The 12,951-nt window shown below is 49.6% G+C and overlaps 1 protein-coding gene across 5 annotated transcripts in view; it reads left to right on the plus strand.

The window, feature by feature from the left end:
- SLC22A23 (solute carrier family 22 member 23) overlaps window positions 1-12,951 on the plus strand; it is a 163,950-nt gene that overhangs the window by 36,199 nt on the left and 114,800 nt on the right. For 3 of the 5 annotated variants that reach the window (XM_072814015.1, XM_072814016.1, XM_072814017.1), the window contains exons 2-3: window positions 148-251; window positions 6,181-6,335. The exons of 1 other annotated variant lie outside the window; for it this stretch is intronic. In XM_072814015.1, the coding sequence (XP_072670116.1) occupies window positions 148-251; window positions 6,181-6,335 (259 nt within the window). Of the gene's footprint in view, window positions 1-147; window positions 252-6,180; window positions 6,336-9,915; window positions 10,587-12,951 lie in introns of those variants that run through there. One more of the 5 variants, XM_072814018.1, reaches the window with a different exon arrangement.

Consider the following 12,951-nt stretch of genomic DNA (forward strand, 5'->3'; position numbering starts at 1 on the left):
CTGAAGGGAATCTTAATGGTGTGTGTGACTTGGTGCCACAGACGGCGTCCTGCACCTTACCGTAGTGACTGTATTATCCTTGTGATTAACTACAACTGGCATCTGTATATGTTTCTCTCTGATTTATTTTCTATTTGCCCCCTCTAGTGGGATCTTGTGTGTGATAATGCCTGGAAGGTCCATATCGCTAAGTTCTCCTTACTGGTTGGATTAATCTTTGGCTACCTAATAACTGGATGCATTGCCGACTGGTGAGTACCAACGTGCCCAGTGCACGAACCTTTGGAAGCCACAGCAAGCCTTTGCTGGCTGCAGAAGAGTGGTCAGTGTTAGCTTACTGTTACCGAGTCTTTTCTCAGCCCCGGTGTTGGTGCTGGCACAGAGGGCCGAAGCTGTCACCTGGACAATTCAGAACTAAAAGGATTGGCCAGTGCAGATAACAGAATAACAGAATATTTGAAGTGAGAATTTAAATTCATTGCAATGTTCCAGCTGCTAGAATCTAGCAAAACCTGCACGTGACCTACAGTCCCATCTGCTCCTGATGTTTGTTGTTTAGTCGGGAAGAGCTGGAGGGCAGAGGTTCAGGTCTCTGTGGGCTGGGCCCCAGGAGGTAGAGGTACGAGATGCATCCAAAATCAGGAAGAGGAGGAGCTAGGGATCCTACCCACATGAACTGAACGGGTAGGGCTGTGCCGATGGGCATCTCAGAACTCCACAGATTTCAGAGAGGCACAGTCCCGTAGCTGGCTTGGCCAGGAGATGCCTCTGCAGGGTCCGTGGGGAGCTAGACCTCGGCAAGTGGGCAGCATTTGAATAGCGGATGCTTGCTGCAGGCAGAGGATGGGTGGTGGCCAGAGGGGAGAATGAAGACGCGGGTGTTCAGACGTGGGTGGGTAAGGAGTTCCTAGTCCTTCGCTTCCTGGAGCGAAGTGTGTGGTTCATGATAAAGCCACAAGGTTAGAAAGACGGAGAGAGGCCCTGGAGAGAATCATAGCAATAATAATCATGATGGCAACGATATCAGCCCCTAACTCACACTGATGGACTGTGGCTGCCAAGCACCGTGCTGACCATTGCCCCACATCAGCATGCCCCACCCTCCCAGCACCCCGTTAGGTAGGTACTGTTTAGTATCTGTTTACGGTGGAAAAGCAGAAGCCCAGATGTCTAAGTAAAATCCCCGAGTTGACTCAGCTTTACGTTGGCGAGTCCACATTTGAACCCAAGCCCGGTGGCTCCAGAGCCTGCCTCCTCACGAGTGACTGCGTCACAGCACTTTTATTCAAGGGGCCCTGTGGTCACAAGGTTACAGCTCACATCTGAGCAGGGAGCCCAGTGCCCCGGTGTGGACGTGGTTTTCTAGTACCAGGGCTGCCAAGTTGAGAGGTGTGTGGGGTAGTTGCCCGCCCCACCCCCCCCAGACACACACACCTTGGTGTTCTTTTATCTTTAAGGAAACTTTTTGTGAATAAGAACATCTTGACCCAATGTCATAAGAGCCAAGAGTGATATGGAGCAAACTCCTTCCATCTGTGGCTTTGCTCTGCGTTGCCCGCTGTCCCCTGGTTAGCTGACAAAGCTGGTCGAGGCACTCCAGCAAGAGCCTGGGGGCGGCAGGCAGGGGGGCCCAGAGGGGTTCTGAAACCACTTTCAAGTTCTGGAAATTTCTTCCCGAAAGCAAACATCTATGTGCGAGTTGCTTTGTATTCACGTGTAAGTGATTTCCTGCGTGTTCAGAATTTGCTTAATCATCCTTTGTAAAGGCTTCTTCTTAAGGACACATTCCCTGGGAGCAGTGATGGAGAAGCTGTCAGTGACCCCTGAAAACCTATACCAGGGCCCCCTTGAGGGTTTTTTGGTGTTTCTTTTGTTTGTTTTTGTTTTTGTTTTTTTTTTTGCAGGGAGCCAGGGAGTGAAGTGGGGAAGTAGGGAGAGTGTAGCGTTTTTTTTAAACAAAGTGCTTGAGCTTATATAGGTTTTCAGAGTAAACTACACTAATCTGAAATATACTGGAATCCCAATATTTTAACCACGAGGACTTTGGTTTCCCAGTATTCTACACTGGAATAGGTTGTGAGGATATAATCATATAATCCATGTCACTTCTTTCTTAAAAAAAAAAAAAAAAAAAAGGCAGACTTGGGTGAGGTTTTTAGGGTCCTTATTCAGAAACACAATCAGGAAAGTAAATCTGGCCTTCGGTGAATAGATCAGTCTGTAATGGCTTCAAGTGCTTAGAAGCTGCTTTTTGTAATTTCTTGCTTCTTGCACATACCTGGTCACCCCCCAGGTCTGGGGACAAAAGACAGAGGAGCTCAGAGGGCTTCCTCAGCAAGTGCCCAGAGCCTGGTGTTGGAAAGCCACAGCTCTGCGGCTGCTTTTCCACGGTCCGCGGTGCGTGGGCAGGGGCACCCAGGGAGGCAGGCCAGGCCGCCTTGTGCTTTGGTTTTTGAACCTCTTAAGTGGACCTCAGTTCTAGTTTGAAAGTTTGGTGTTTTCCACCCTGGATTTATTCATTTATTTTTGGCCCTTTCTCCTTGCTAGAGCCTTGCTGAAAGGGAAATAAGCACATGGAGGGAACTCCAAACTTCACAGCTGTTTGCACCCATTTCATGGCTGCATGGGGAAGTTGATCAAGTCACAGGTTGAGCTTTTTATTTTTTTTTTAAAGATTATTTATTTATTTATTTATTTATTCATGAGAGACAGAGACAGACACAGGAGGAGGGAGAAGCAGGTTCCATGCAGGGAGCCCGACGTGGGACTCGATCCCGGGTCTCCAGGATCAGGCCCTGGGCCGAAGGCAGGCACTAAACTGCTGAGCCACCCAGGGATCCCCTAGGTTGAGCTTTTTAAAACCGAAGTCAGCATATAATGAAACTTTAGCAATAACACTTTTATATTTAATTTTTAAAAACTAATGTCTGCACCAGCATGGGGCTCAAACTCATGGCCCTGAGATCCACATTCATGCTCTATTGGCTGAGCCAGCCAGGTGCCCCGGGACATTTTTTTCTTTAAAAAAAATCACCTTTCTTCCACACAAGCCCTGTTTGGGGATATACATTATGTCCTGCCCTGTGACATGTTAGTTGAGATGTTTGAGAGGGAGCAGCCCAGGGAGCGCTCTGGCGGGATGAGCTCCCTTGCCTCAGTGTTGGTTCTGTTCTGGATGGTGTGTGCTGCTCCCTCCAGAACCCCTCTGCACCCTCTCCAGCTGGCCCTGGGCCCTGGCCTTTCTAGACTGCCCCAGAGGACCCCTTGCCCTCTCGCTCCTGGCCAAGCCCGGGCCCGGGGACAGAGCACCAGCTGGAGGTCTAAGAGAGAGACCAGAGTAAGGGGGTCGGGGTTTTGTCCCAAGCTGGGCCTCCGCAGGGCCTCCGGGGGCTGGCTGCCTCCCTCCCGCTAGGGGCCCCTCCACACAGCGCCTCTCTCCCTGGGTTCCCAGACCGTCCTCCCTCCAACACCCCTCCTGTGGCCAGTCCCACGGTTTCTCTCACAGCCTGCCCAGCCTTTTGCAATCAATCCCTTTATTAAAATCTCCTCAAATCACTCTTTCTGAGTGGGCCATCTGTTTCCTGCTGAGACCCTGTGTTATTTCTCTATGGCTGCCGTGACGAATTAACACACACTCAGTGGCTTGAGTTAATGAACTTGCAGTTGTGCAGTTCACACTAGGCTAGAGTCAAGGTGCGGGCAGGGTGGTCTTTCTGGAGGCTTCAGGAAGGGATCCTTTCCTGTGCTATTTCCAGCTTCCAGCAACCGCCCGTATTCCTTGGCTCGCGGCCCCTCTCCTAGCCTCAAAGCCAGCAGTGGCATTTGGGTCCTGCTCACACCGCCTCTCTCTGCCCCCTGCAGTCAGAAGAGGGTCTCCAGGTACTTAGATTGGATCCACCTGAATCATCACCTGGTCTCAGGGTCTTTAACCTTAATCGCATCTGCAGAGCCCCCTTTGCCCATAAAAGGTGACATACTCCCAGGTTCTGAGGAGTAGGACGTGGACAACCCTGAGGGCCACTACTCCACCCACTTTAGATCCAAGCTCTGTGTTACGGGTTTAGGAGTGTGGTTTTGTCAGTCATCTCCGAGGGCATTCTGCTCTGGAGGAAGCCAGTTCGCACTAAAACTCCGATGATCATCGCACTGGTTGAACACTTGCTACATCACCTGCACATATTCACACCTGCCAACAACCCCGCTCGGCCAGCATTAGCCGGTCCTCCTCCAAAGAAGACTCCAGGCTCGCCTGAACAAGCATACTCTTTCCCAAGAGCTTGCGTTCAAGACCAAGGTGTCCGCTCTTACGTGGTGAGCCTGTATTCAAGACTGCGCTGGCTGCTTTTAAAGGCCACATCTGCCCCATAGGGGCTAAAAATAATTTTTACTTACTGATCTTAGCAGCCATTTGGGAGGGAGAGATTTAGAATAGTTTCTTCGAGTTAAAAATAAAAAATCAAGGATCTTTTCTAAAGTATCAGAACAGGGCAAACCCTGCTTGGTGGGCATCCAAACTGTAGAGATGTAAGAAGGAGTCATGCGAGCTAGACATTTAACCGTTCGCTCTGTGGCAGGCATCGTGCCCACATCCATCATCTCCCGTAGTGATCTCAGTAATGCTGTGAAGTCAGACAGTTATCCCCATTTTACAGACGAGGAAGGGGAAATAACAACGGAGAAGTTAGATCTCATCTTTGTTTCTCCTCATTTCAGGAGGCCAGCCAAGCCATATCCTAAATTTATTTCTTTAAGTGAATTGGGTTCGGATGAAACTACCTATAGGGTCCTAAGTGACCAGGGCTTAATGGCCCCAGCACCAGTCGGGAGAAGCAGTGCCTAGTAAAAGCACAGATGAGAGTGGATTCGCATTGGCGTTGAGTTCATAGTCCTGGCCTCATTTCATTAAACCAGCGTGACTAAGAATTTATGAAAGAAATTGTGCTCTGCAGTTTCCTCCCCCAAATTTTCTTGAAATTGCATCCATTCCTTTCACAGGACACAGAGATGCGTTACTAATTGCTTTTTTCTTAACAGCTTTATTGAGAGAGAATTTACATGCCCTAAAGCTCACCCATTTCAAGCATGTAATTCAGTGAGTTTTAGTATATTTACAGAGTCCTACAACCATCACCACACTCTACGTTTACAATATTTCCATCACCTGAGACGGAAGTCTCTCGTTCGCTTCCAGGCATTCTCTATTCTTATTCTCAGCCGTAGGCCACGAATCTACTTTCTGTTTTTGTCACGAGAATGTCACAAGGATGTCTGGGCCACTCTGAGCCATTGAGCTGCTCTGTAGGCGTTTGGGGTACCAGGTGTAGAGGTTTTTCCCTTGGCAGAGAGTCCCCTGTTCCCATTTTTCTGTGAGCTATCCTTCCAGTTCAAACTGAATTTGTAATGTTAATTTGTGTGATGGAGAGTTGGGGTTGTTTTTTTTCCCCCTACTGAGTTGATGAAGCAAGAGATGATAAGATACCTCTGGAAGGATGGAGAACTAGTGACACCCCTTGCCCTAGGACCCCCCCCTTCTGTCCTGCCTGCCATGCTCGAAGCGCATCGCCCCCTAAACATCACCAGTCTTGCACCAGCCCCTCTGTAACCCCCGCCAACCTAGCATGCGCGCTGCCCTTTCCAGAAACACAGTAGGCCGGGTCCTTTCCAACCCCATGGCTACCTGCCGGGGCGGGGCATGGGTGGGGGCTTCACTTTGAGGCCCATGCTCCTTAGTTATTGTTCAAACTCTCTTGGTTTAGTCTGCGATCCCTTAAAAAGCATTTCTTATCATGTAGTTGGAAGAGACCAGGAGCCATCAGGGCCCCGACTGGCGGGCCGCACTGAGCTCAGGTAGGACTGGTTAGCGGCCCAGAGAAAGGACGCGAGGCGACTTGGCTCCCCCAGCTGACTTTGGAGCAGATTCCAAGGTCTGGGCTTGGGGAGCTGTTATGATGCTGTCACTCTTGCCTTGAATCACCCCCTTATCCACACTGTTTTGACCTGTGCCCCCTTGAATGCAAAGCGAGGTGTTGGGGCTGAACTTGCTCCGAGGGCCCTTCCCGGGCTCCGCGTCGCTGGGCCTGGAGGCCGCAGAGCCTGCTGGGCTGCTCGTCCCACGGGGTGGGCGCCGGGGCGAGCGTGTCCGCGGCGACCACCCCTAACTGTCGCCCTCTCCATGTGCAGGGTCGGCCGGCGGCCTGTGCTGCTCTTCTCCATCATCTTCATTCTGATCTTTGGACTCACCGTGGCCCTGTCCGTGAACGTGACCATGTTCAGCACCCTCAGGTTCTTCGAAGGGTTCTGTCTGGCTGGAATAATCCTCACCTTGTACGCACTACGTAAGTCGGAGCCCCCCTGCAGGATGCTCCGGGCCGCGAGGTCACGGGAGGGGCCGCGGGCTTTGGGAGGCACCAGCTCCAGGGGCCCCGGGGCGCCGCCCGCACCCCGGCCCAGGTGCAGCCGGGGCTCGCGTGGACGGGCCTCTGCGTTCCCCGGGGTGCTCGGTGCTCCCCCGACCCCGCGCTTCCAGGCCCGGCTGCTGCGGCCTGGCCCGGCTCGGGGTCCGCCGCTCCCACAGGTTGTCCTGTTTCCTTTCCCTGCGGTCACGCCGAGTCGAGTCCACGCTGGCTGCGCTCACGTGCCACCTGCTGCGCTCTGCGCGGGAGCCTCTGCCCCGTTCCCGGAGAGCAGCGGGCAGCGTGCGTTAGCGTCTGCCCTTTTTAGGGGAAAGAGAAGTTTCCTCCACTGATCGAATGTGTTTGTTGGCTGTATTAATGCCCTCATCAGGTGTGCTTGTATCTCATTTCTTGGTCGTTGGTGTTGACCAAAATAGCCACAAACCCACGGTGAGGACAGAGGTTTTAGGCTCTGATGTTTTACTGATTTTTCTGGTTTTTTTATTTGTTTTTGGGGGTTTTTTTTTCTAGATTTTTAAAAATCTATTCATGAGAGAAGTTTTAGGCACTGAAGTTTTACTTATTTTCTGTTTATTTTTATTTTTTTATTTTTTTAGATTTTTTTTTTAAACTCTATTTATTCGTGAGAGATGCAGAGAGGGAGGCAGAGACCCAGGCAGAGGGAGAAGCAGGCTCCATGCAATGAGCCCCAAGAGGGACTCAATCCCAGGACCCTGGGGTCACGCCCTGGGCCGAAGTTAGACACTCAACCATTGAGCCACCCAGCGTCCCTTAATTTCTGGTTTTATACTTTTTCACTACTGGGTGGTAATGTCTGTTAGGAATAACATAAAATGATTTACAATGTATTTTGCCTGCTTCTTCCTCTTTGACAACAGGGGTAGGAGTCACACACAGAGACAGTGCCCAGTCGCTCTGATTCTCGGACATGTGCCTGTTTGAGACTCAGAATCAATTTATAACATCGTTTCAGAGTCACAAACCAGGAACGAGCTTGGGAACGTGACAGATGTGTCCTTTCACATCTACAATTGGTGGTTGTGTCTTCTTCTTCCAACCTGAAACCGAATCGTACTTTCTTATAAATCACCATTTCCACTTTACTAGTGTTTGAGGACCCTTGTGTCCAGCAGGGAGGGATTCCTGAGGATTATGTGAGTTCAAGGTCATTGGGTCCGGGTGATGGCTGTTTGCAGGCTTTGTTTCTCTGAACAAACAACACGGGCAATGAGCTTGAAGGTTCCCAATGCCAGTGCCATTGTTTGGCCTTGCACGCCCTGTGTCCTTGCGTGCAGAGGAGCAGCTTCCATGCTCTTTTCTGGAGGAGAGCTGACTTGCCCTACACATGTACAAGGCCTGATGGGTTTGCTCCTCAGGCAGCTGTCCTCACGAGGCTCCTGGTTCCCACAGGATGGCAGGGGGCCAGCACATCCTTGCAGATGCCACTCATGGAGATGGCTCTGCACATTGAATGAGTAGAAGAGCTGCGCTCAGGAATGTAGCAGGAGCATTACCTCCTTGTCACCAGCTCGGTGCTTCTCAGACTCAGGGTGTTGATGGAAAACTGCCTCAGAGCAGTCCTGTCTTACATGCCAGCCGCTAGCGGTTGGCCACGGCTGCCAGGGAATGTAGAGAACACTAAGGAGGACGCTTCAGGGCTCCCTGGGAGAGGGCACCCAGAGTCCTTGGCCGTGTCTGCTGTGCGTAAAGGAGGGGGTGATGGCACTTGCCACCTCTGCAATTCTCCCTGAATTAAGCCAGAGCTGGAGAGAATTGCCCCTCGCCTGTATTATTCTAGCCTCACGTAGGGCTGTTTCACTGGCAGGTGTTGTGACATCATGCCATCGGCCCCGTGAAACCCCTCGCTGGGTTGACTGCGGAAAACGAAGCTTCGGATGTGTTTTCACGGGATTGCACAGCGAGTGCTTTATCCTAGAGCGTTCTCTGTCAAAGAGTGTGCTTATCCTCGGAAGGTGCTTTGCTCTGCTCCCGTGTGCACAGAATCACAGAACCTGGTCATCTGCAAATGTTAGTGCAAACTAAACACTTTAGACTTTGCAGGTCTCCGTAGCAGCCGCGGACTCCGCCGCCATATGGCGAAAGCAACCATAAGTCATACCTAAATGAACAGGCGTGGCTGTGTGCCAATAAAACTTTACTTAACCGAAACAGAAAGTGGGCCTGGTTGGACCTGTGAGCCATAATATTTCAGCCACCGATAGGAGTGAGTCTCTGTCCTTCACTGGCCTCTAGGAAGCTCAAGAGCTTAGAATCTAATCCAGGCATGTGTGTGATGAGCCTGACGAGCTGAGCTTTAAATTCTGGCTTCTCTCCTAATTTCACCTGAACTTTCCTCCTTTCATTTTTCCTTTGTCCCATTTTCCTGTTTCCATAATGCAAGGGCTACTCTGTCCCCCGTGTGTGTGCAAGGAGCCTTAGGTTTCTTTCTGAAATAGACTAGGGCATAAATAAATAATTATGTTTCCTTAAGTTGGGGTTACCAGCCAACCATCATGACCACCATCACGGCAATGAGGATTCCCGGGTACCAACCAGCAACCTACGGCCTGAACAGATGCAGTACGTGATAGAGCAAAGTTAGAATAAAGCGAGAGGGAGCCAGTGAGGACTCGGGGTTCACTGAGGGGATACTGAAGCTCAAGTGTAAATTAGGGAGAGGTTGGCCGATGGCAGGAGAGCTGAGACTGGCAAGGGCAATCAAAACTGGAAATGAAGTTGTAGCGGGCACTGCGATTCGGGCAGGGTGCGGGGCGTGCTGGGCGAGAGGAGCCCACCTCTCTGGCAGCGTTAGGCAAAGACAGAGGCTGGTGCTGAGAAGCGAAGAGGCCGGCTCCAGGTCTAGGGCGCAGGCTGGGTCTGGATTTCCAAACTAGCGTGCACACTGATGTCCCATACGCGGGTAGTATATGCGCTTAGTTAGAGCTCGGGAACTGGTTTGGCTTAAAGGAAATTACTGAGAACCCGGTCACGGGGTCCAAGTATTTATTGACTCTAAAGAAAAGTTTTTTAAATTGGGGGCATTGATTATTTGGAAAATACATTTTTAATGGTCCTGCCGTTCCCCAACCCCTTCAACCATAAGGTTTTTTTGTTGCTGCTGCTGTTTTAATCTCACTTAATGCATCTGCTGGAAAGGCCTGTATTTTCTCAGGAGAGAAACTGAGTATCCTTCTTTGAGTCCTGCAGGTGCTTGGCAATGGAAGTAGGGGAAGTAATGATTTGTGCAGATTTTGTTCCTTGTGTAGCTTGCCGAGAGGGTGGACTCTTCGTCTTGCGAAATGCTGCTGACTTGTGAAAGTTTTCAGCTTTATGTGCAAGGCTGCCGGAGGGGTTTTTTTTTTTTTTCCTGCTTTGGAATTTTTCTAAGGTACATTGCAGTTAAATACGCTCTCCTTTAAACTTTTGTCTCCTTCGAGTCATCAAAGGGAGACGTGGTCGTGTAATTAGGACATAAAATAGAGATTATTGGCATCTTCCCCAGGAGCCTTTACATGGGAGCAGAGTGCACGCTGGCGCGAACAAGAAGAACCCGTGAAGGCGGATGGCGTGGTGTAGGGATGCCGTCGTGCTTCCCATCTGCCCGCGAAGCCGTCGGGAGACACCGAAATAATTAAACACACTCGGGCTACATCAGTGGCTTAATTGCATCCGTTTACCTTGGGACTAGGGAGAAAAAAAGTGGGGGAGAAAATGTTGACTCTGCTGGGCAAAAGGTGGGGAACCACAGGTGGAGAAAAGAAGCAGTGGGTCATGTCTCCTTATTTGTTTATGAAAAGGAAGCCTTATCAGCCACTAAAGAAATAGTCGCTTTTCGGTACAGGCTGACACGATACCTAACATCAGAGGGTATGTTCTTCTTCAAAAGAAGCGCATGAGAGATTATTGCCTTTTAAGTTAACTTCATGTTGGATGTACTAAGTCCTATGGGAGACCGATTTTTCCAATATAAATACTTTTTCTAGTTTCTCTCTTCATTTGATCTATCTTCCCCCTTCCCCATCATTGACAACCTCCCCTAGTCGCTGCCCCCCTCTCCACCGCCACCCAAATTTGAAATAATGAACTCTGATCTACTTTTTGCTGGGGGCAGAGACCATATCTTACTTTGGGCAAATGAACAATCCTTTAATTTTGTTTTGGGACCTAACAACAGTGAACAATCTTTTTTTTTTTTTAAACTTTTCTCAAAGCTTCATGTTCTCATTATAATGACCCTCCTTAAGCCCCCACTGGCTTCACTGGATGAATTTTCACACATAATCAAGCAGTGACCAGAAATGTCACCGATGACTAAGTCACTGAGTATTTTGCAAAATCAGAAGCCAAGTCTAATTGGCAACGAGACTCAGGAAGGTCTTGAGTTTGCTCTGGGTGGGGTGATGTTCTATGCCCCGCACGGCACTGATGGCTTTAGCCTCTCACCCAAGTGCTTGAGTAATTCCTAACATGCTGATGCAGGGTGACTCTTCCTCACTACTGCACGTGTTTCTATGACTTGATGTCTTTCTGAAATATTACTCCTCAGAACATATTTCCGTCAACTGGGTTGTAAAGCATCAACGCCATGCTGTACATTAAAAAAAAAAAAAAAAAAAGGACTAAACCAGAACTCTTCACATAGCGAGCAGCTGAGCTATGGAATGAATAGAATGGTGATTACCACCGTCAAGTACAAGTGGCTTCCAGTGGCTTCTGGTTCACTTCTTCTGAGGAATAAATATTTGCACTGCATTTGGGTGAAGGGACAGTTTTGCACAGAATGCGTGCTTGGTCACTATGGCCTTCGTCTTTCCTCTCTCAGTCCTCCCCGTCTTCAGATTCCTGAGCCCTCCCCAGAGCAGCATGACGGAGCCAGAACCCCGTTCTTCTGGTGGGACCGGCTCTACTGACATAGCTTTTTTTCAACCAAGGAAATGAGTCAGAGTTTACCAAAAGCCTTTGACAAAGCCTCTTTTTTTTTTTTTTTTTTTTTTTAAGATTGTATTTATTTACTCATGGGAGACATAGAGAGGGAGGCAGAGACACAGGCAGAGGGAGAAGCAGGCTCTCTGTGGGGAGCCCGATGCGGGTCTCGATCCCAGGACCCCGGGATCACGCCCTGGGCTAAAGGCAGATGCTTAACCACTGAGGCCCCCCCACCCCCCGGCGTCAAGATGGAACATGGGGTCTTACTCAGAGGAAGAGTGAGGGGCAGGATGCCATCCTTGTAACCCATGCACCCGTGTTCCTCTGTCCAGATGTTAGGGCAAGACAGCAGGTATACGTTGCCAACGGGTATAAGTACGCCTCAGAGCACTTTTTTTTTTTTAATGTTTTAAATTTGCTGAAGATAATCTTGTCTCCAAATTGGAGGGGAAAACAACAGATACTTTGATATCTGGCATTTTGAAATGAGACTATTTGGATGCCTTTTCCACATAGTGGACGGTGTTACAAAAGCCATGCGCATCCTTCAGGACCGGGTTTTTCCCAGAATAGAATTTCAGTGGTGCTTCCGTTGAAACAAAGCAGTTCACCACACTAGCAGGAGAGATAAAAAGATCTGGAAATCAGGAGATCTGAGCAACGGCGGACCATATGCCGTGGACCTACTCCACGTCAGTGACAAATTGCTTTATCTGAAAGCTTCTGTCTCCCTTGTCTCTTAAGTCAAGGCACATGGGCCTTCAAATTACATCCTATGGAGCTGTGAGATCCCTTCCTGGAACTGTTTGTGGGGAAGATGGATGGAAAGCAACAACAAAAACCCCCAATGGATCCTATATGACAACATTTAATACTGCTGTAACAGTAAGGACAAAACCACATGAAAATCCACTGGTCTCTACTGCAGCTTCTATAGCTTTTTTTTTTTTTTTTTTTTTTTTAAGATTTTATTCATTCATGAGAGACACAGAAAGAGGCAGAGACACAGGCAGAGGGAGAAGCAGGCTCCCTGCGGGGAGCCTGATGCGGGACTCGATCCCAGGACCCCGGGGTCACGCCCTGAGCCAAAGGCAGATGCTCAACCACTGAGCCACCCAGGGACCCCACTTATTTGGCTTTTGAGTTCTTTTTTTTTTTTTTTTTTTTTTTTTTTTTTTTTTTTTTTTTATTTATGATAGGCACACAGAGAGAGAGAGAGAGGCAGAGACACAGGCAGAGGGAGAAGCAGGCTCCATGCACCGGGAGCCCGACGTGGGATTCGATCCCGGGTCTCCGGGATCACGCCCTGGGCCAAAGGCAGGTGCCAAACCGCTGCGCCATCCAGGGATCCCTGGCTTTTGAGTTCTAAGCTTAACTTCAGCATTGGAGGGACATGAAACCAGGTGTACTCAGCCCTGAATCATGTGACTGTGCCATGCCAGATAAACTCTGCTTTAGATAGTTTATGTTTTGGGTTTTGGTGACGTTGGTGGAAACACAAGACTGCTTTCTCCTTCACACATTCACTCGGGAGACATGCTAGGGCCTACTCCGTGCCGGGGGGGAGAATGGCCTGAGCACTTACGGGGCACTGTCGGGTGCTGAGCTCACA

This window comes from Canis lupus, chromosome 37 (genome assembly GCF_048164855.1).
Source record: "Canis lupus baileyi chromosome 37, mCanLup2.hap1, whole genome shotgun sequence".
In the NCBI taxonomy this organism is placed as follows: domain Eukaryota; kingdom Metazoa; phylum Chordata; class Mammalia; order Carnivora; family Canidae; genus Canis; species Canis lupus.